Source organism: Chiloscyllium plagiosum, chromosome 20 (genome assembly GCF_004010195.1).
Source record: "Chiloscyllium plagiosum isolate BGI_BamShark_2017 chromosome 20, ASM401019v2, whole genome shotgun sequence".
Classification (NCBI taxonomy): domain Eukaryota; kingdom Metazoa; phylum Chordata; class Chondrichthyes; order Orectolobiformes; family Hemiscylliidae; genus Chiloscyllium; species Chiloscyllium plagiosum.
Genome location: NC_057729.1, coordinates 31,525,785 through 31,550,070, shown reverse-complemented (window position 1 = coordinate 31,550,070; position 24,286 = coordinate 31,525,785). Strand labels below are relative to the sequence as shown.

General features: G+C 39.2%; 1 protein-coding gene across 12 annotated transcripts in view; it reads left to right on the top strand.

The window, feature by feature from the left end:
- The first annotated feature begins 4,057 nt into the window (after nucleotides 1-4,057).
- Nucleotides 4,058-24,286, top strand: part of ythdf1 (YTH N(6)-methyladenosine RNA binding protein 1) — a 36,867-nt gene continuing 16,638 nt past the window's right edge. For 7 of the 12 annotated variants that reach the window (XR_006314668.1, XR_006314662.1, XR_006314664.1 and 4 more), the window contains exons 1-4: nucleotides 4,058-4,267; nucleotides 4,484-4,508; nucleotides 5,099-5,178; nucleotides 19,645-21,171. Coding sequence is in view for 5 of the 12 variants with exons in the window: in XM_043710420.1 (XP_043566355.1) it covers nucleotides 4,241-4,267; nucleotides 4,484-4,508; nucleotides 5,099-5,178; nucleotides 19,645-21,171 (1,659 nt within the window). In the remaining 7 variants the exon portion in view is untranslated. Of the gene's footprint in view, nucleotides 4,268-4,483; nucleotides 4,509-4,756; nucleotides 4,991-5,098; nucleotides 5,179-19,644; nucleotides 21,172-24,286 lie in introns of those variants that run through there. The other 5 variants (XR_006314667.1, XR_006314666.1, XR_006314665.1 and 2 more) reach the window with 2 other exon arrangements.

Below are 24,286 nucleotides of genomic sequence, written 5' to 3'. Positions count from 1 at the left end.
TCATGAGACATTTCATTCAGATTTTGTTTTGAATTCAAATTAGTTTGCCATGGTGGAAGTCAAACCTAGGTTACCAAATTGCTGGGTTAGTAGCCCATCAATAATACAACAATTTACTGCCTCTCCAATGTTAGAAAGACTCCCTTTGGATTCTACCACATATTCAATTTGAACTATTCAGGGATTTGGAGATCCTATAGTTCCCCATTGCCTTCTACATGGTGACACTTTGGCTAATCAGGTCAATTTGCTAACCAATCAGTAGCCTTTTCTCTTGTACACTAAAACAGTCTGAAATTTGGCATTGTCGTGTTTGCCCTGATGAATGCAATACAAAAAGCTTTGGCAACATGTCACTCTGTTCAACAAAACTCAATTCTGTAATCAGAGATTCCCTTCCACTGCCAATGGCTCGAGGTTTAACTGAACGGGTGAATTTTTTATATTTGACTCCAAGATGAGCTAACAACTACAAAAATGCTCCATCACTAAAACCAACTCCAAAATATTGCCGAATTCCATCATTATCTCAGTTGCGTTTGAAATCATTATCCCATGCCTTTGTTTCCTCTAGACTTGAGCATTCCAACATACTCTCGGCCACTTTTTCATCTCCCAATCTTCATAAATGTTGGCCAATCCAAATATTGCTGTCTATATTCCAAGTCTCAATTAACCCCTCGTGAAGAGTCTTTGACTGATGATCCAAAAGTAGGGTGGGCAAGCTTAGTCATAAAGTAAAACAAAGGTCAGCAAAATGGAAAAACAGATATCTAAAAGTTTTATATAACCTTTGATTTCCTTTAAATTTACAATCTATTTTATTACTTGTTCTTTGCATGTTTTTGATTAGGTTACAAAAATGTTTCAGGATGACTGCAACTGGAGTCCCACTCATTATCAACTTGCGTGTTAAAGGACATGCTAGAGATTTAATGACAAACTTATTTAATTGGAAATGTATTTAATGACAAAATGAAACAATTCTTGTTTTGATTCTGTAGCTGTCCCCTTCATTCTTTAGAGTAAAAAAAGCACCTTCAGCAATGACCCAGCCTACCTTTTTCTTTACATTTGAAGTTCAGCACAAAGGTTTGAATGGGAGATTAATACAGTTCAGATTCAGACTGGTAATTGGGTTAGCGAGAGATATTTTTAAAAATCAGAACAAGCTGGAAATGCTCAGCCAGTCTCTGGAGAGGAAACAAGGTATTAATTCAGATTAATGGATGATATTTCATCAGAACAAAGTTCATCAATGCGAAAACTTAGCTCTGTTGCTGTCTCTACAGATGCTGGCCAGACTTGCTCAGCCTTTCCAGTATGTTTACAAGGGAGGGAGGGAGAGAGAAGACAAGGAATTATAGACCAATTAGCCTGACGTCAGTGGTGGGAAAGGCAATTATAAAAGATGAAATGACAACTCATTTGGATAGCAGTAACAGGACAGGTCAGAGTCAGCATGGATTTACGAAGAGGAAATCGTGCTTGACTAATCTTCTGGAATTGTTTGAGGATGTAACTATGAAGATGAACAAGGGAGAGCCAATGGATGTAGTGTACTTGGACTTTCAAAAGCCCTTGATAAGGTCCCACATAGGAGGTTACTGAGCAAAATTAGAATACATGGTATTGGGGACAAGATACTGACTTGGATTGAAAATTGGCTGACTGACAGGAAACAAAGAGTAGTGATAAACGCGTCTCTTTCGGAATGGCAGGCGGTGACCAGTGGGGTGCCACAAGGTTCGGTGCTGGGACCGCAGCTGTTTACAATATACATCAATGATATAGATGAAGGCATGAAAAGTAATATTAGCAAATTTGCTGATGACACAAAGCTGGTTAGCAGGGTGAAATGTGAGGAGGATGTTATGAGAATCCTGGATAACTTGGACAGGCTAGGTGAGTGGACAGATGCATGGCAAATGCAGTTTAATGTGGATAAATGTGTGGCTATCCACTTTGGTGGCAAGAACAGAAAGGCAGATTACTATCTAAATGGAGTCAAGTTAGGTAAAGGGGAAGTGCAACGAGATCGAGGTGTTCTTGTACATCAGTCAATGAAAGCAAGCATGCAGGTACAGCAGATAGTGAAGAAAGCTAATGGCATGCTGGCCTTCGTAACAAGAGGAATTGAGTATAAGAGCAAAGAGGTCCTTCTGCAGCTGTACAGAATCCTGGTGAGACTGCACCTGGAGTATTGTGTGCAGTTTTGGTCTCCAAATTTGAGGAAGGACATTCTGGCTATTGAGGAAGTGCAGCGTAGGTTCACGAGGTCAATTCCTGGAAAGGTGGGACTATCATATGTTGAAAGATTGGAACGACTGGGCTTGAGAGGGGATCTGACAGACGTATAAAATAATTAATTGATTGGACACTCTGGAGGCAGGAAGCATGTTTCCACTGATGGGTGAGTCCAGAACCAGAGGACACTGTTTAAAAATAGGGGGTAGGCCATTTAGAAGAGAGTTGAGGAGAAACTTCTTCACCCAGAGAGTAGTGGATACATGGAATGCTCCACCCCAAAAGGCAGTGGAGGCCAAGTCTCTGGATACTTTCAAGAAAGAGATCATTAGGGCTCTTAGAGATAATGGTATCAAGAGTTATGGAGATAAGGCAGGAACTGGATACTGATGATCAGCCATGATCACAATGAATGGTGGTTCTGGCTTGAAGGGCTGAATGGCCTACTTCTGCACCTATTGCCTATTGTGTTTAGTTTATATTTTCAAAGTTTGCAGTGATTTGCTTTATAACAGCTTATCTCGTTCGGGGGCTTTATGAAATCCTAATAAATCCTCACAATCACAAAAGATGAAGAGAGGAGAATCTTTTGAGTAGGGTTGCTTTGAGCAGAGTGAAATCTCCACAGCAGGCGAGGTACACTAATTCAGTCCCATATTCAGTAAGTAATACAAGTTCTGTAATTTAAAGGTCATATTCCAAAAGAATAACTTGCTACAGTAGTTCTAGCAGTTTCATTTTCAATGAAATAGATGAAATTTCAACAGCTTATTACTTGTTACAGATTAATTTATTCTTTTCCTAAATTTGTTTAGTGTCCTGTCTTAGTAGTAGCACTCTTGCACAAGTCAGAAATATTGATTAGAGCTCCACTTGAAATTCATCGCATTGTAGCACAGTGAATGCAGTTGTTTTCAAATCAACTGTCAGACTGAGACCCAACTTGCCCTATATATATATATATAAATCACATTACCTGACAAATAGCAAAGCGTTTCTCTCGTATTGTTAACAATATTAAAAAAATTATTTATTTCATTTTTTTCTGTAGAACCTTGTACATAAACTAGACGCTGCACGATAAAACTACAGTTTAAAAGTAACTTATTAGCAATGAAGCACTTTGAGACATATCTTGAGGGCACATTAAGTCTGCTCAGTAGCAGTTATGGAATAAGTTCTGAGACGACCCTTAACCACTTATTGCAGATTGGAAACACACGCCATAGAATTAATTCAAGCAGTTTACAAGCGATCAACAAATGCGCCGTTCTATTATTATCCCAGACATGTAACCAGAGGGCAGTAAGGCACAGTCCAGATAGGGAGGAACAGGTGTTCCAAGAGGATGAGAACGCCAAGCATAAGGGGCCATGGTGAGAAGTGCTGAGCTGGGGTCATCCTACAAATTTCGACTCATGAAAAGAAAGCTCCAGATGGAGTTGTGCCTATTTGCAGCAATTCGATCGTGGTCAGACACTCGCACATTAACGACATAAATATTAATAGGCGAAACGTCCGCGAGATACAGCAGAGTCCGCCTCCTGTTCCTCCCCAAGCCCACGCTCCTGGTTATAACCTTGCCACTCACTTTACACACAACTCACAATTAAAACACAGCAGAGGCGAAAGTTGGTGCGACTAAATACGTTAGTGACCATTTCTAACGCTGCCGTCTCGGTACCTGAAGAGGCAGGAGGACGCACAACTGTCAACCCCGGCCTCAACGGAGCGCAGCGCGCGTGCGTTGCGTCATCACTTGTACCGGACCGCTCGGCGTCACTGCGCCGAGTGCGTACTACGTCATCAGATCCTGAGTATGGTCGCCATTGGGTTAAACGCCTGAGAAATCCGAGCGAGGAAGCTAAGTTGAAGAAGGGGGGTGGGAGGGTAGAAACTGCGGCCTCTGAGCTACTTAACCCGCCCCCGACATCCAGCAGCCCGAGAGCCCTCTTCGGAATCCGAGCCCGGTGCAAGTGGCGATTAATGAAGAATGTCTGCGACAAGCGTTGACCCTCAGGTAGGCAGGGCTCGGAAGCGGCTGGGTCTTTGTTGTGTTCTCCCTACCCCCCCCCCCCCCCCCATTCCCGCTGCTTCAGTGCGCGGGGGGTGAGCCGCGGGCTTCGTTCTACAGTTTACCGAGGCCGCGAATCTGCCTTAACGTTTTTCTCTCTCTCTCTTTTTAATTTGCTTCCCGTTTGCTGCTGTGTCCGTCCGGTGGTGGCCCCCGAAACAGCGAGCGAAAGGACAAGAGAATAAAGGTAAAGTGCTGGCTTGGAGGCCCCAGGGCTGCTGCAGATGCCTTAAATAACGTGGAAAGTTGCCATGAATGCCTTTTATTTTATCTGCTGCGTGCCACTCAGGAGGCATCCTCCCGGCTCTCCCTTTCCCGGTCTGGGCTGTGCCTTGGCGATCTTGGGTCGGCGGCAACGTCAGGACTAAATGTGGCGGAAATGCTCGATAAAAGTTGGGAGTTAAGGCCAAGTTTCCCCTTTGGTCGTGGGATCGGCCTCCTCCCGCGTTGTGATGACTTGTTCTAAGGAAACGTCATATGTTTCTCCTTTGATCGTCTCTTTTGTCCAGAAAAGCAATTCTGAGGAGAGTTATTCTTACTCGTTTGACTAATCGCGAGTTTCTTTCTTCCCCTACTTAACAAGAGTCATCTGAAATTTAACAAGATGCAACTTTTCTGTTTTCAAATGTTTTCGGCATCCGCTCTAGTTTTTTTTTCCCCTACTTTCAGGTATTGATCATACATTTGTATATGTTTTTTGTTGCCGCAGTTTTTATTGCAACTTTTGAACATTTGTGGTATTTGTATGGACGTTTATTAGAATGTTTTACGTTACAGTGCAAAATGGTTCGTTGCATCAAAAGGACACAGTACACGACAATGATTTTGAGCCATACCTAAGCAGCCAATCTAATCAGGTGAGTTAAATACCTATTTTATCTTCAGATCTCTGAGCACAGCATAATCTGGCAAACAAACTAGTCAGTTGGAAAGCCATAAATGTCTTAATTTTTCAGTCTTTTGGAAGCTGGATGATAAATACTTTGGCAAATCACATAATCAATCCATATTGTACTTTACACTTGGGAACAAAATGTTGTGCAATTTTATGGATCTTGTAGTAGCAGGCCTAGAAGGAAGTTTACAGGAATCAGTTTAAATGTTTTAAATTTAAGGTTTTAAAATTTAGATACTTGCGAGTGTGCAAAGTTAAGGTGCAAGAAGTTAATATGCTGTTAGTATATTTTTGATATTTCTTTTGTGTGCAAATTTAGTCAATTTTTTTTGTATGTAGCTTTAAATTTGCTACCAGTTATACTTTCCATTTCTAATTAGTCAGAAAAACTGATAAATTATTTGGTATACGGTTAATCCTTTTTCTTAGTGAACAAAACAATTTCCCAGCCCAAAAGATCTGCAAAGAATGGTGTGCTTCAATGTTTCTTTAAAAGTATTCCTTTCTAATAATAGCACAGATTAAATTGCACAAGTGCACCAGCTATATAATCTTGATCTTGTAACAATTATTACACTTTTCTTCATTATACACACAGCCTTTCATTTTAAAGGTGTTTATATGATCATCTGTATGTTTGTGGAACAATGTAATCAACCTTGTAGAATCAATTCCCTAGATTTTATGTTAGAAGCATTTTCTTTTAAAAATGCAAGTTCAATGTTGAAAGATGAATCACTCTTTGTTGAAATAGTTTTTGGGCTAAAGGAAATAATTTCTCATTTCATATTCATCCTGTTTATTTGTAGCATGCTATCTATGCTCATAGGATGTTATTGATCTTATTACATATGACCATCAGCTTGAGTGACAAATGGTTTGACACTTTTTTTGCTTATGACTCATTGAAAGTTGCTGATCTCTGCACTGGATGTAGTTGCAATCGAAGTTTCTGCCCAATGAAGGGACTTGCTGTGCAAAAGTGTGCCATCTCAACCAAGGATGTGGACAAAATTGACAATCCAAAATTAACATTCTGGTTATGTGTAGACTTGAGCACACTATCAAATTTCAGTTATTAGTTAAAGGGCACCTAATCAAAAGTATCAATTTCCATATTTTCATCTAGCCAATAAGTTCCATCCTCTAATTAAATTAGGAAATTGTGTACAAGCACCAAAAAAAATTGTCGCTGTTGTTGTTCTTTTCTCTTCGTAACATTCACTGAGGTATAGTCCTTGTTTTTTTAAGTAATATGGAATTCATGTTTGAGCCTTGACTAAGATTTAGCAAGCTGTCTGATGCAGGGGAATCTCAGCCTGTCTCAATCCTGTCTTCATCCAACATCCTCATACATGCACTGCTAGTAATTGGAAGTTGATTGTGATCAGACAAGTGGGCCTTGACAGATTTTTTTTCTCTCTGACCACTTCATATCCCAGGTGTGCAGAGGTCTATTGTCCTGCTTTTGTATTGTCTGTGATCAGATAACTCAGCCTAGATTAAGTATCAAATTTGGATTTTCCTGAGTGATATGACTGCTTCTGTCAGATTTGTTGTGCTGTTGGAGGAATTGCTATCAGCAGTAAGCCTCCATGGTATTTTTAATATGACTTTGTTTAGTTAAGTTTACAATTTATATCTAATTTTCATGAAGTATTTTAGGAAATACACTATACTCTGATTTGAATATTCAATGTATATAAGATACTTGTTGCTTAAGTCAAGTGTTTTGAGCAGTATTTCATATTACTTTATCCCAATGATTAGATTAGATTCCCTACAGTATGGAAATAGGCCCTCAGACTCGACAAGTCCACACCAACCCTCCGAAGAGCAACCTTCCCAAACCCATTTCCCTCTGACTAATGCACCTAACACCACGGGCAATTTAGCATGACCAGTTCACCTGACCTGCACATCTTTTGATTGTGGGAGGAAACTGGAGCACCTGGAGGAAACCCACGCAGACATTGGGAGAATGTGCCAAATTCTACAGTCGCCCCAGGCTGTGAGTTGGTGTGAGGCAACAGTGCTAACCACTGAGCCACCGTGCTGCCTCGAACAATGTTTGTAAAATTAATGGGAAGTTGTAAGGTATTTAAGCCAGTGTTGAGTTTCTTTAACCTACATCACAGAAATCCTTGGTTCTTTAAAATTATTTAAGTATGTGCTAAACTGCTGCATATTAGGGCAATCGACTTGAGGTTCTTGAACTGTTTTTAATTCTGAATGAAAATGTTACAGTAAACTAACTCCTCAACAAAAAAAACTAATGCTATTCCAGTGCATTTTGCTGAAAAGCCCAAGGATGTTACTGACTTGATGGAAAATAGACAAAGTGAAGTAGAAATATTTTCATGCAGATACACAAGTCATCAACTTTACTGAAAACAGGTGAATAAAGTGATTTTTTTTCAAAACAGCAATCAGCACTGAAGTCAGTTTTTGGATAGGTAATAAAAGACAGATGAGAAACTTATGCTTAGCATACACAGAACCTCTTAGTACCGGGCACAATTCTGATTCTCTTCACTGTAAAGCTTTTGAGATTTACAAGGTATTGCGACTGAAATGCTATGTCCGAAGAGAGAGAGGGGTGAGGGTGAACTGATGCAGGACTTCAAGATTAAGTAAAGTAGATGTAGAGTCACCGTAATACCAGTAGACTATGGAGCTGCTCTTTCATTAGAGAAAGATTACTTGTGATAGTTTAATCAGAGGTCGCCAGTTCTCCAGTGAGGGGAAAGGTTGAGAAGGAGGGATCTCCATGGTAATCTTAGCTGGTACGCTGTTAACATCACTCTGCATCATAATCCAGCCAACTGAACTCACTGACCTCCAGTTTAAGATTGGAAATTTTTTGCAAGGGTGCATACTGTAATATTTCTACTTGTGGAGGAGAACAAATAAACGTCTGTCACAATTATATCTAGGAGGGAACTCCGAAGAAACTTTATTAAGAGTGTGATTAAAATAAAGAGCAAGTAGTTGAGACAAATAGAGAAGTACTTGAGTACAAACTGGATAGATATGAGGAAGGAATAAAAAGCTATGCTGATTTGGATTAGATGAATGATGGTGAGAGAAGACTTGTGAGGAGCATAGGTATAAGTTGGACGAGAGTTGCCTGTTTCTATGCTGTCATTCTATTTTCCTTCTTTGCTTGAGCACTGTTGAGAACTACTTGAACTAAGTGACATCAATTCTTATTTTTTGTAAGCAGAAAAAGTCTGATCTCCAAAATAAGATGCTTTTTCCAAATCATCTTATTTGCACTGATGTTCGGCATCATTATGACCATGCAACATTCATTTCTCATGATTTCAACCAAATGATTATTGAACTTCCAATTAAAATGTAGAGTTTGACTTCATTGAAACTTTTAACTTGTATGAAAACGTGTAACAAACAAATAGAAGTCAATAGTTGAAAACAAGTGTTGATTTTTACACCTCTCAACAGAACAAACTTCAATGTTGTACAATGTTAAAACTCCATAAGTGGAGGTATCAAAATAGTCTGATCATTATTCTTTAGCTTGCCTCACTCAGATTAGATTCCTGACAGTATGGAAGCAGGCTATTTGGTCCAACAATTCCATACCGACCCTCCAAACCCACCCAGACCCATTCCCCTACCCTATATTTACCCCTGACTAATGCATCTAGTACTGTGGGCACTTTAGCATGACCAATTCACCTGACGTGCAGGTCTTTGGATTGTGGGAGGAAGCCAGAACACCTGGAGGAAACATAGAACATAGAAAAATACAGCGCAGTACAGGCCCTTTGGCCCTCGATGTTGCGCCGATCCAAGCCCACCTAACCTACACTAGCCCACTATCCTCTATGCCTATCCAATGCCCGTTTAAATGCCCATAAAGAGGGATAGTCCACTACTGCTACTGGCAGGGCATTCCATGAACTCACGACTCGCTGAGTAAAGAATCTATCTCTAACATCTGTCCTATACCTACCACCCCTTAATTTAAAGCTATGCTCCCTCGTAATAGCTGACTCCATACGTGGAAAAAGGTTCTCATGGTCAACCCTATCTAAACCCCTAATCATCTTGTACACCTCTATCAAGTCACCCCTAAAACTTCTTTTCTCCAATAAAAACAGCCCCAAGTGCCTCAGCCTTTCCTCATACGATCTTCCTACCATACCAGGCAACATCCTGGTAAACCTCCTCTGCACCCGTTCCAGTGCCTCCACATCCTTCCTATAGTATGGCAACCAAAACTGCACACAATACTCCAGATGCAGCCGCACCAGAGTCTTATACAACTGCAACATGACTTCAGGGCTCCGGATCTCAATTCCTCTACCAATAAAAGCCAGTACGCCATATGCCTTCTTCACCGCACTATTTACCTGGGTGGCAACCCAGGTAAACCCATGCAGACACAGGGAGAATGTGCAAACTCCACACAGGCAGTCACCCGAGACAGGAATCGAACCCGGGTCTCTTGCTCGGTGAGGCAGCAAAGCTAACTTCAGAGCCACTCTGCCATTCTAGTGCTTTACACTTTTAGCTTGTTCTCATTGTAGTAATCTGATCAACTGTGTTCTTAATTTTATTATAATCTGATATGAAACAGTTGAATATTCATCTTGGAAAACAGTGATAGAATTGGACTGACTCAACGTAGATTTACAAAACAGAAATTACGTTTGACAAACCTACTGGGATTTTAAGAAGTTACAACCATTCGAGTTGATAATGGGGTGCCATGGATGTGGTTTACTTGGACTTTCAGAAGGTGCCCAGTCACGGACATGAGATTAGCATGTAAAACTAAAGCGCAAGAGATTGGAGTAGTGTACTGACCGTTCCCAGTCTGCCAGAGTGTAGGAATGAGCATGTCATTTTCTGAATGGTGGGCAGTGCTAGGGCCCCAGCTACAATATGTTAATGATTTTAGATGAGCATGAGTGAACTGTAAGGAGGTTGCAAAGATGCTTTAGTGTGTTTGGACAAGTTGAGTGGACGGGCACATGCATGGCACTTGAAGTTATAATGTGATAAATGTGAGGTTATCTGTTTTGGTAACAAAAATTAGGTGGATTATTATCTAAAAAGCAATAGATTAGAAAAGAGGGAGATATGTTTGTACATCAGTTGCTGAAAGTAAGCATGCAACTGTAGCATACAGTAAAGAAGGCAAATGGTATTTTGGGCTTCATAGTGAGAGAATTTGAGTACTGTAGCAGGAATGTCTTGCTGCAATTTATTCAGGGTCTTGATGAGACTATATCTGGGGTATTATATGCAGTTTTGGTGATCTCCTGCAAGAAAGAATATTCTGTCTGTAGAGTGCAATGAAGGACCAATTCCTGGGATGGCAGACTGATATATAACGAGAGATTAGAGTAATTGGTTTTTAACTAAAAATGTTTTGGTGTTATTTAAAATCCAAATTGCATCATATATACTCTGATTTTGCTTTTTCAGACCAGTATTTTGATTTTGTTAACAGATACTTGAACAGACAATCATTGTTTTGAATATATTACATTTGTGGCTATATTCTCTTTATTGTGGGGCATGTTTAACATGAAATTGCTAATATTTACAATGGTAAGCAAACTTCACAGTAATACACAATTATTTCAGACCACATTTTTTTTCCCCAAAAACATGTCCTTTTGGGACCATTTTACTAGTTTGAATTCCATTAATTATGTCATAACATTTTGTAAAAACTGATGTGTTAATGGGACTGGAATAATATTTAATTATTGCTTGTTGAGAGCTGATGTATTAGATCTGGAAATCATCTTCTGTTGAGTGTATGTGGAATTCTGTTTGAAGTAATCTAAATATTTCAGAATAGTTAATTGCACATTTTTCCAAGAGATGTAATATTTACAGAAAAAGCAATTTGTAGCAAAAATATTGTAAAGAATTTAATTGTAAGACAAAAACATGATGTAAATCTTTGCAAGAGATAAGGCCCTATTGAGCCCAACTATCTTCAGTTCCTTTTATGAATTGTCTTTTTGTCCGTTTTAATGACAGAATTGTGACTGTTGTGATACTGGTGTTCAGCTCAATTTGCATAACCTTGAGTAATGAATCATAGTTCAATATTGCATGCAGCAAGTCTTGGATAACATTTAAACTTTGACTGGTTAGTAGCAAGTAACATTTGCACCCAACCCAACAAGTGGCAGGCAGCAATTAACATCAACAAAAGTCAGGACATGGGGCATTTGGTTGATGGATCATTATTAATCATGAATACCATGAATGCCTATGCAGATCACAGACTGGTTTTAACTCTCTGAACTCCTCACAGCCTTTATGCCACCTGCAAGGTACAAGCCAGGGTCAAGATAGATGATAGATGCAGCTCCAATAACTTTCAAGACTCTCAACACCCTATATAGGAATATGTGGGCTGCTTCATCAGCATTTTATCTACTAATGTAAATATCCAGTTACTCCACATTGTCATACATAGTTTGCACTGCAACCATAGTATCTTATGGATTGTACCAACTTGCAAAGTTTCTTTGATAGTACCACTGAACCTTGCAGCCTCCCAACACTCAGAGGAATGGGTGCATAGGAATCCTAACACATCCAAGTTTCCTCTAAGTCTCATATGCGTTTGATACATGTTCCTGATCCTTTTATGTTGTTGCAAGGAGATATTCTAGAACCTGCTGTTTTGATGAGATACCACAAATGGCGCTGTTTCAAACAAAACTGATCAGAACTGGAGCAAACATTCGGCAATTAATTCCACTCTGGTGAGGTGTATTTACATAAGTCTATCTACAGAACCTTTTGTTTCTTCCCAACACCAAATTACCTGTCTAATTTTCTTCCTTTTATCCTCCACAAAATCTCCTGTATTTCCAATCGATTAATTTTATTTTTCATGCAAAGCTCATCTGGGGTGAGTCCAGTGAGTGGTAGCCACATCCCAAGTAATACTTTATTTCTTTTCCTAGCAATCCTTTGAATTAAGTTTTGTTTTATTTGGCTTATTTTCAATGCAATTGTATTCCTCAGTGAAGTAAAATCAGTTGATTTGTGAGATTTCCATACTTGTGACATGATCATTCATAATGTTTATATCTGAATTTTTTAATGACAATGCCATGCATTTTGTCCATAGGAATAATATAAGAGCATGTTTGGCATCCATGTTAGATGAAGTGATCATTTTGAATTGCACCACTGAAATATGTAACTGCACCATTAATTTAACTTAAAATCTGAGTAATATAAACTGTTGCATTTTTTAGCTGTGTTCAATGTGAAGGCAGTGCTGTATGATGGTTCTCATGATGTTTGACCTGATATTAAAGCATTTTTTTTAAACTGACAGATGATAAATAATTACATTTCTCTGTTGAACCTCCCTCTGAGGTCTTTGTGCATTCTTGTTGGCATTATTAAATTGACATTGGTGCTGGATGGTTCATTTCCAGGCGTTTCATCACCCTACTAGGTAACAGCTTGAGTGAGCCTCCGGGCAGAGCACTGTTGATAATTCCTGCTTTCTATTTATATGTTTGGGTTTCTTTGGGTTGGTGACATTTCTGTTCTTTTTCTCAGGGATAGTAGATGAAGTCTAACTTGATGTGTTTGTTGATAGGATTCTGGTTGGATTGCCTGCTTCTAGGAATTCTCCTACAGAAAGACGCACGTGAATTCCTAGAACCATGACATTCCAACTGGAACTCTATCGACAAACACATTGAGTTAGACCCCATTTACCATCCTTGAGGGGAAAAAAAACAGGAAATGATACCACAGGAAATGATGTCGCCACAGGAAATGACATTACCCACCCAAACATAGAAATAGAAAGCAGAAATTATCAACAGTGCTTTGCCCAGAGACCCACTGAAGATGTTACCTAGTAGGGTGATGAAACGTCTAGAAATTACCCTTCCAGCTCAGCGAGCAAACCTACGTCCAGAAATTGGTTATTTTAATAAGGGGATGAGCTAAACTAAAATTGTTAACTCGAAACTAAATTAACATGTTATAACGTACAACCTTAAATATCTAGAACAGAGTCAATGATGGTGTGACAATACATCCAGCAGTATTAGTAGATTATCTAAACCATGAGGCATAGTCAGGAATTATGTTCAGGACAACCTCGATTATCCAACCAACACGGGCAAGGACTATTTTGTTCGGATAATTGAATGTTCGGATAGCACAGTTTACCCAAACATCGGCACCTTGAGATATTGTTCGGATAATCCAAAACTCGGATGACTAATGGTCGGATAACCGATGTTGTTCTGTATTGACACAAACTGAAGGTCTCAATCGTGTATCTGCCTACTTCACCTAAGTTTCCATTTAACATTTGAAAACATTTTGCTCACCGCTATTTTCTTTGGGTGCATGTGTGTAATTTTTCAATCAAGGAGTTAGATTATGTGAGGAAGAAAGCTGTAACACTGATTATACTACTGAATTTTTGGCTAGTATGCAAATTAGATTGGAAGTCATTTGAGTCCCTCACCAAGTGGAGACACGGTAGGATTAGTATCAAAATGTTTTATTTTAGCAACCCACAAACTTTGACCAAGAACTCTTTCTAATCTTCTGCATAACAATGGTGTTACAGCCTTACTACACAGATTTTTTTTTTAAAAGGAAATTTATGCACCTTTTACACCAAAACCTCTCGGAATTACTTTGATAACTTAGACTGCTTTCGCACATGGCTCATTGGTATGACCCTGTTGTCATGCAAAGGAACAAAGTAGTGGTTTGACAACAGTTTAAATAGACATGAATGTATACCCAAAATTTTATGTGGAGGATCCCAAAATAATTTTCTCCCCCCCCTCCCCCCCACTTGACTAAGATGTGCACTGTGTTCCATATCCAATTTAATGATATCAGAGTCTCACATTAAGAGGCAAACTTTCATGATTTTTTCAAACAATAAACTCTGAAATGCACAGCGAGTACGTGGAACGTAATGAATTAGCAAACAGCTCCACATCTCTCTGTAGTACACTGATTATTTCATTGCACCAAATGCAGTGCAACTTTGTTAATCATAATCTTTTTATTCAACTTTTTCACTGTTACAGAACTGTCTATCAATTTCCATTAAACTTTTCATAATTTAACTCAATGTGTTGTTTGTTTTGAAGTGAATATCACCATGTTGATGTCTAAGAAACAAATAGCCATCTTTAGGTCAATGTTGAGTTATGTCTTGATTGCTGCTTTAGTAATTTCTCATTCTGTTGAACTGGCAATTGTGCTGCTTATGACTGCTTTGCTGAAACTCTGAAAATGTTTAAATCTTGAAACTGTAAAAGTGCCAAATAGAAGATTAAAAAGTTGCAGAATAAATTTGTAAACAGAATATGGAGACGAAATTATAGAATAGGTCTAGAATGGTTCAGTTGATTTAAAACTTCTGAATGTGTTACATTTTATTTTTCTTCTTTTCCCACTCTCCGGATTCCTTTATCTGCCCTAGGAAGCCTATTGGTAATGTATTAGCAGAATTCCAGAATTTTGACTGCAAGTAGATTTTGGAAAAATAAATTGCTTATTTGTCCAGGGCACCAGATGCATATGAATGCTACTTGACCACCTAGACAATTTAATACCCTTTTAATTGTAGCTGCACTTATATTTTTTTGGCAGTGTCATTGATGTTACATTTGATGGCTTACCTTCAAGTTGTCTTACAGCAGGTTCCTGATTTATGAATGTTTAAGTAATGAATACTTAAAGAATGCAATCCTGTGCAGTGATGTAATCTTCAAGATCCAACGTATGGATGTACTTATGAATGGCTACTTTTGTATTATCCTGTATAGTGTTCCAACTCTGGGAACTGACTCAAACAGAACCCATTCACAACCCAGGGTATGCTTTTATGTGAGCAGTGTTTGGCTCACTTGCTTCCATTTTAAGAAATGTGCTTAAACATAAGCAGTGTTAATTGTTTTGTGGCGTGAATAGGTTCTACTGTAATGAATATTACAATATTGGAATTTAAGAATTAATTTAGTTATCCAATGTAACAAAACCAGAAATTGTTGGTGACATTCAAAAAGTCTAACAACCTCTGTGTGAAGAAAGCAGAATTAATATTTTGAGTTCACTGACTCTTTATCAGAACTGTTTTCTTCCCATACATGCAAATGTTAACTCTGCTTTAATCCCGCAGATGCTGTCAGACTTGCTGAGATTTTCCAGCAATTTCTATTTTTCTTTCAGAAGTCCAGCATCTGCAGTTCTTCGTTTTATTTTAGTTTTCTAATGTCATTCAGGTTTCAACCAATATGGACATATTGAGACTTGCAAACTCCACATTCTTACGTACATTTTGAAGATAATTAGGGAAACTCAAATTAAAGCTTTTATGCTCCGAATGGATTTATATTGGTTGAAGATGTTTAGTTTCTTCAGTAGCTTAAAGTGTTGCTTTTCAGTTACATTGCAGTGCATTTGGATCCTTGTGCAATTATATTAATCCTATTGGGAGAGCAAATTCAACATTTCTGATGGCAACAGATTAATAGCTGTGTGTCAGGATGTTTTAAAATAATTTTTTTCAATATTTTTGTCTTTTGAACATTTTTTTGATGGTATGCGAAGGTCCAGACAGGTCAGTATTGGGGTAGCTCTGTTGTGGATCTATAGGATGTTTAAGCATTCAGCCAAAAAAACTAGAGCGCATAGGAATGATATCTCCTGGAGATTTGGAGAAATATAGTAATTCTTTAAGAAGAGCAATGGCACCTTAGACATTGGTACTGAATTATTTAACTAAAAGTGTGATGCTAAAATTACAGCTGTTTTAGTGGGCGGCATGGTGGCACTGCAGTTAGCACTGCTGCCTCACAGCGCCAAAGACCCGGGTTCAATTCCCACCTTAGGCGACTGTCTGTGTGGAGTTTGCACATTCTCCCCGTGTCTGCGTGGATTTCCTCCGGGTGTTCCGGTTTCCTGCCACAGTCCAAAAGTGTGCAGATTACGCGAATTGGCCATGCTAAATTGCCCATAGTGTTAGGTGAAGGGGTAAATGTAGAGGAATGGGTCTGGGTAGGTTGCACTTCAGCGAGTCAGTGTGGACTTGTTGGGTTGAAAGGCCTGTTTCCACACTGTGTAAGTAATCTAATCTGTCTCTATAGTTATAGCACATTTAAATACTGCACCTTAAAGGGAAAGAAAATCTTTTGTCAATTTAGAGAAAAGCTACATGTAACTTTTGGTTTGAGGAAATGTATTAAAATCATGGAATGTTTCCTGCACAGAAGGGGACCATTAGTCTTAAATCTGTCATTGCTAGTTCTCTGCAGGAGCATCTTTGCTAGTCCCAGTGCTCTAGTCCTTGTAGCCCATCAATTTTGGTTGGCTACTTCCCACTGAAAGCCAGATTTTTTATCTACCCTTTTCAGACTTGCAAACAGATATTAATCACTTGCTATGTTTTTAAAAAAAAAAGATTCTTTTTATTGTATTTGATTCTCTTACTAATCATATTTGTAAAATCTGTCTTCGGGTTCTTGACCTTTTTGCCAACAGGAACTGTTTCTCCTCGCCTACTTTGTCTTGGTCCCCCAAGATTTTGAACACTTTTCCTAATGTCTTTAAGTAGGACAATGCCAGCTTCTCCAATATCTCTCTAACTGAAGACCCTCTTCCCTGTAACCATTCTTGTAAACGTTTTATATACTCTCTCTAATAGATTCATCTCAATTCTGGTGGCGAGAAGTAGACAGAATAAGCAAGTTGAGTTTTATTTTCAGACAGTGGAAGTTCTGATTTCAGTTTACAGCCAGTCACAACGAATTCATTCCTGTTTGTTTTGAATAGAATTGTGCCAATTTGGTTTGCCATAGCTTGCAATTGTACAGTTCGCAAATTTTAAATTTTTAAACCGATTAAAGGAGCACTATTCATTTCAATCAAATGAATATTTTTTAGTCATTAAAATCTTGCACAATTTTCATCAGGACTCGAACCATTTTGAGATTTACTAACTTTAGCAAAGAAGTTTTAGGACATGGCACAAGTAGCTCTGCAACTTTATTTTAGAAGGCATTAAACTCTAGCTAATAACATATTGCACCAGGTGCTGATTCACTTTCATCCCTGTGCTTGCTGACCCACGTTAGACCCCTAGTTAAGCAGCACCTTGATTTTAAAGTTCTGTTTTCAAATCTCACCATCACCACACGCTTATGTCTGCAATCTGTTTTCACCCTACATCCTTCTGAGCTGCGAACACTGCTCCACTCTGTCCTAACTATCCATGGCTATGACTTGAGCTCGGGGATTCTCTCTGCAAACTCCTCCTCCACCTCTGTATGTCTTCTGAGTTTTAAGGAGCTTTGTCTTGACAAAACTTGTCCTCTATGTTTGCTTGTTGTCAAATTTTGTTAAACGACTGAAGTGAAATATCGTGGGAGGTTTTACTCTAAAAACACTAGATTAATGCAGGTTGTTGTTCAAAGACTCTGATAAGATTAGATTCCCTACAGTGTGGAAACAGACCCTTCGGCTCAACAAGTTCACAAAGACTCTCTGAAGAGTAACCCATCCAAACCCATTTTCCCCTTCATTCACCCCTGACTAATGCACCTAATACTGAACAATTTAGCATTGTCAATTCACCTGACCTGCGTATCTTTGGATTGTGGGAGGAAACCCATGCAGACACGAGGAGAATGTGCAAACTCCACATCGGCAGTCACCCAAGGTGGGAATGAAACCCGTGTCCCTGGTGCTGTGAGGCAGCAGTGCTAACTACTGAGCCATTGTGCAACCCCAAATTATTGGAAAGTGAATTGGAGAAAGCCAGAAAGGGTTGGACCTGGCATTGCAATAATTAACTTCAGTTCATTGAAAACACTAATACAAGCTTAATGGATGGACTCCTGTTTCAATTTCTGGAATCTATAGTAAGACCAATTCCATAACCTTTTTTAAAAATAAGACAGTCCCACATTGTTCGGAAAAGTAATGATATCCGAAACTCTGTTGTTGAAAGTTAACATCTTAATTTGTATCTTCTGGGCATTTATTTTGTTTGAGAATAGAATGTTGATAAATTCAATTATGTTAATGTCAAGTCTCCCCAAACCATGTGTGTGAACAATGTATTCACATTGCTTGATTTATCTGATGTCTAACAAGAAAACTTAATGCCATCCAAAGAGCAACTTCCAAACTGGTAATCTCTTATTATCTTGAAGGACAAGGGCAACAGGTGCAGGGCACATCACTTCCAAGTTGCCCTTCCAGTCATACCATCACCTTTGCTTTAAACTATATTGCTGGTCAAAAGTCCTGGAGTTGTTCTTCCCATGGCAATATGGGTGTGCTGTCACTACATAGTCTGCACCAGTTCAAGGATGTGACTCTCAACTGCTAATGCTTTGCCAGGGACTTTGGGGATTGTCCATAAAAGCTGGCCTTGTATGCAATACCTGCATCTCATTAATGCATTTTTAAGAAAGACCTATTAGCTTTGAGGCAATTTTTATTTTGGCATTGCATCAAATGAAGCCTCTGCAGTGCAGGTTTGACATGAAGTTGAAAAACTGATGGTCACTGGATTTTGCCAAGTAACATGAAACCATCTTGGAGATAATCTTCCACTAATTTCAGTGAGACGGTAACTTTAAAATTTTTCAGGCAGTCCAATTTACAAAATTAATTTTAAACTATTTAAAATAATTACTGACCTGTTGTTACTTCATTACACCTGCTGGCATCTAATGAAATGTTAGTTTGAGCTAATATTTAAAACTTCCAGATAGGAAGTAAAGACTGTGTAGTTTTGCTTTAGCCATTTTCCAAATTTGTGTAATTTATATTTACATATCTTAGCCAAATGTAAAATAAACAAGTTTTTAAAGTAATGCTATGTTACCAGACTCTGCAGGGAAGACTGCAGTCCTGCTGTGACATCCTGAGGTTTCTGCAGAAATTTAGTGTGGTATGTTTAACAGGAAAAATTAGGCCTGACTGAAAAATATTCCTGTCAGTCCAGTTGCTTGCTTGTGTTAATGGGCGTGTTTTTGAATGGCTTATTTGTACAGGACATTGCCTCCAATCGTTGCCCCATAAACTCATGTCCCTACATTTGAATTTCTGGGTGGAAGGCCTCCTGTACTCCATCGCTAATGCTAATGTGGTCTTAGTTGCAGCTGTGATCTTGCAGGTCTGGTTAATTTTCTAGTAGAGGTTTAGGTGAGACTTTACAGTTTAAAGTACATTTGAAGTTAAAGATCTTATGAAGCCTAATTGACTGTAACTAACTGCAATCTTGATGAGACAAATCACTTTTTAAAAAAAAAATCAATCTCTGATGCAGTTCCTCATTGTGGCAGAAGGAAAACATGAATTGCATCTGTTTGAGAATAATAGTATTATAACTATGTTTTTCTTTTTCAATCAACAGAGTAACAGCTATCCTTCAATGACTGATCCATATTTGTCAAGTTATTATGCCCCGTCCATTGGATTCTCCTATTCTCTTAGTGAAGCAGCACCATGGTCCACTGGCGGTGATCCTCCTATTCCATATTTAACAACTTATGGACAGCTGAGTAATGGAGACCATCATTTCATGCATGATGCTGTGTTTGGTCAGCCTGGGGGACTAGGGAGTACCCCATATTTAAACCAACATAGATTCAACTTTTTCCCTGAAAATCCAGGGTTTTCTGCATGGGGAACTGGTGGATCTCAGGGACAACAAACACCAAGCTCAGCATATGGCAGTAGCTATAGTTACCCACCTAGTTCTTTGGGAGGAACAATAGTGGATGGACAGGCAGGGTTTCCAAATGATACCTTAAATAAGGCACCAGGCATGAATAGCATTGAACAGGGGATGGTTGGACTAAAGATTGGAGCTGTGACATCATCAGGTGTAAAGACTGTAGGATCTGTGGTAAACAGCCCAGGTATGACCAACACAGCACCTGGAAATGGCTCAACAGCTGGTGTATCTGCTCCAAAGCCAACATCATGGGCTGCCATTGCAAGTAAACCAGCCAAGCCTCAACCAAAATTAAAACCAAAGACGGGAGCAGCAGTAGGAGGTTCAGCATTACCTCCACCACCTATAAAACACAATATGGACATTGGTACATGGGACAATAAAGGACCTGTACCAAAAGCTCCTCCAACCCATCAGACCCCTAATACTCAGGCAGTTCCACAGCAGCAGTTGACTCAGCCCCCTCCAGCTCAGCCATTACAACTTCCACAGCAACCTTATCAGAATCCTCAACAACCCCCACAGAACCGATGGATTGCCCCTCGCAATAGAGGGGCAGCATTTGGTCAAAATAGCGGAACTGGTAATGAAAGCAACTCGGTGGGTAATCTACCGGTTAGCTCTCCTCCAAGCAATGAGACTCATCCTGTTCTTGAAAAGTTGAAGGCTGCATACTGCTACAACCCAAAAGACTTTGACTGGAATCTTAAAAATGGCCGAGTGTTTATTATCAAGAGCTACTCTGAGGATGATATCCATCGCTCTATCAAGTACTCCATTTGGTGCAGTACTGAGCATGGCAACAAACGCTTGGACAGTGCTTATCGCTCGATGGCTGGAAAAGCCCCTGTTTACTTACTATTCAGTGTGAATGGCAGTGGACACTTCTGTGGAGTGGCAGAAATGAAATCACCAGTGGACTATGGTACATGTGCCGGGGTTTGGTCACAGGACAAGTGGAAAGGCAAATTTGACGTTAAGTGGATCTTTGTAAAGGACGTACCTAATAACCAGCTGAGGCATATCCGTTTGGAAAACAATGATAATAAGCCAGTCACTAACTCTCGGGACACTCAGGAGGTTCCTTTAGAGAAAGCTAAGCAAGTGCTCAAAATTATTGCTACTTACAAGCATACCACCTCAATTTTTGATGACTTTTCACATTACGAAAAGCGTCAGGAAGAAGAGGAAGTTGTGCGTAAGGTAAGTCCTGCTAGATCATTCATGCATTCATGCTGAAATTACCAGCCAACAGGATGGCATTTTATTGTACAATATATATTTTGATTGCACGAAATTAGTTGCTTTTCAATTGATTTCCAATTCAGCCAGTAACTGTAAAGAAACTAATTTCTTTCACATGACTTAATTTAACTAAAATTAGATTGAAATGTAATTATAACTGTCATGTAATGGACCATATCTTTTTTTTTAAAACGAAAAAGAAAATTTGATTTGATTGCAGTTGAAACTTTAGGGATTACACACCAGTTAGCAGGGGTCTTTTTCTTTCACCCCTCTGCCATCCCTGGCCTATAGGCTAATTATTTTTATTTTGTGTATTGGATTCCAGAAATTTATTTAACGTTACACTAATTGACCCAACCTAGTATTTAGCAATCCATTCAAAACAGCTACTTGAATGTGGCTATTTCTATTTCACGCTATAATCATAACGTATGTATCCAAAGTAAGGATATGCTGTTCTAAATTAAAGGTGATTTGGAATTTATGGCACTTTTGTTTGGAACTGAGCTTCAGAAGTTTATGGGAAATAAAACTGACTTTTTTTAAAAAGTATGTTCAGTTTTTTTTTCACTTAAAGCTGCTGTAATGATACACTAAAATTTCAATGATGAAATCTTATGCCTAACATATATCCATAAGTTCTCCTGTTTTTTAAATTATTATTCTTGCCCTTATTTATTCAAAAGCAATGACTGCAGATGATCTTAGGGAATGGGTGTGCGGGAATGCATTTAACAAATTATTTCATATTCAATTTAATTTTTTTTCAAGCTGTTCATGTTCAAATATATAAAATTCTATACACAACTGCTCGTAAAATATGATATTTGGAACTGCTTGAATAGGGCAAATACTCATTCTGCGACAGTAAAGGCAATGCATCTTATTACAGCAGACCTTGTACACTGAATGCATTCCTTTGACTACAGGATTTTTTCTTTTGGAGAACAAATTCATCCCTACATTTAAAACAACAATTAGAGCCATAGAGCCCAATGACTTGATGTTTCACTGGCAGATATTTTCTAGTCAACCTAATCAGAAGTGTAATTACACATTTATCCAAAACATGAGGTCATAATCTTAAAAAAAATTAGAGCATTGCATTTAGGATTTACACTTAAAATAATCCAAAGGGATCCTACAAATACATTGAAAAAGGGTAACTAGGAAGAGAATAGGGCCCCTTAAAGATCAACAAGGCCACTTACATATGAAACCACAGGAGATGGGTGCGATACTAAAGGAATATTTCATCAGTGTTTACTTTTGGAGAATGATTTGGAAGATATAAAATGTGGGGAAATAAACGGGGTGACATCTTGAAAAATGGCCATATTGCAGAGTAGGTGGTGCTGGATGTCTTGAAATGCATAAAAGTGAATGAATCCCCTCTGGATTTAAGGCAGAAATTCAGGGAGCTGGGTAGAAACTTGGAGCTAGAACAAAGAGTTCTTATCTCTGGTTTGTTGCCTGTGCCGTGTGCTAGCTAGCCAAGGAATAGGGAGAAAGAGGAATTGAACACGTGGCTACAGGAATGGTGTAGGAGAAAGGGTTTTGGATTTCTGGATAATTGGGTCTCTTTCTGGGGTAGGTGGGACCTCTGCAAACAGGACAGTTTTCACCTGAACCAGAGGGGTACCAATATCCTTTGGGGGCAGGGGGGGGGGGAAAAGAGGGTAGGGGAATTTGCTAATGCTCTTCGAGTATACAGGAAGTTGTGAGTAGTGAGGTCAGAACTAAGGTTTCAAGGTCACAAGAAGGCACTGGCAAGCAAGAAGTTGGTTTGAAATGTATCTACTTCAATGCCTGGAGCATCTGGAATAAGGTAAGTGAACTTGCAGCATGGGTTAGTACCTGGGATTTTGATGTTGTGGCCATTTCAGAGACATGGGTAGAACAGGGACAGTAATGGTTATTGCACATTCCAGGCTTTGGATGTTTTAGTAAGAACAGGGAAAACGATAAAAGAGGGGTGGTGTGGCATTGTTGGTCAAGGACGATATTACGGTTGCAGAAAGGACGTTTGAGGACTCGTCGTCTAATGAGGTAGTATGGGCTGAGATTAGAAACCGGAAAAGAGAGGTTACCCTGTTGGGAGTTTTCTATAGGCCTCCAAATAGTTCCAGGGATGTAGGGGATAGGATAGCAAAGATTATCCTGGATAGGAGCAAGAGTGACAGAGTAGTTGTTGTGGGGTTCTTTAACTTTTCAATTATTGACTGGGAATACTATAGTTGAAGTATGTGAGAAGGGTCCGTTTTTGTCCAATGTGGACAGGAGGATTTCCTAATACAGTATGTAGACAGGCCAACAAGGGGTGAGGCCACATTAGATTTGGTACTGGGTAATAAAACTGGCCAGGTGTTAGATTTTGGAGGTAGGTGAGCACTTTGGTGATTAGTGATCACAATTTGGTTATGTTTACTTCAGTGATTGGAAAGGGTTAGCTATATACCACAGGGCAAGAGTTATAGCTGGGGGAAATGCAATTACAATGCAATTAAGCAAGATTTAGCATGCATATGATGGGGAAGGAAATGCAGGAGATGGGCACAGTTGAAATGTGGAGCTTATTCAAGGACTAGCTATTGCGGGTCCTTGATAAGTATGTATCTATCAGGCAGGGAGGAAGTTGTCGAGCGAGGGAGCTGTGGTTTACTAAAGAAGTTGAATCTCTTGTCAAGATGAAATGTGATGGCTCATTTTGAGTTACACGTTAGCCAGGAAAGACCTCGAGAGAGCAAAGAGGAGCCCAGAGAGGACATGAAAAGTCATTGGCAGATAGGATCAAGGAACACCCTAAGGCTTTCTGTAGGTAAGATTAAGGATATTAGTGGGAAGTTCTGCATGGAGTCAGAGGAGATAGGGTAAACGCTGAATGAATATTTTTTGTCTTTTTCTAGTGTGAATTCTGACAATGTGGTTGAGGTGAAATACTGAGATACAGGCTACTATCTAGATGGGTCGAGGTTCACGGGGAGGTGTTAGCAATTCTGGAAAGTGTAAAAAATAAGTCCCTTGGGCTGGATGGGATTTATCCTAGGATTCTCTGGGAAGTCAGGGAAGA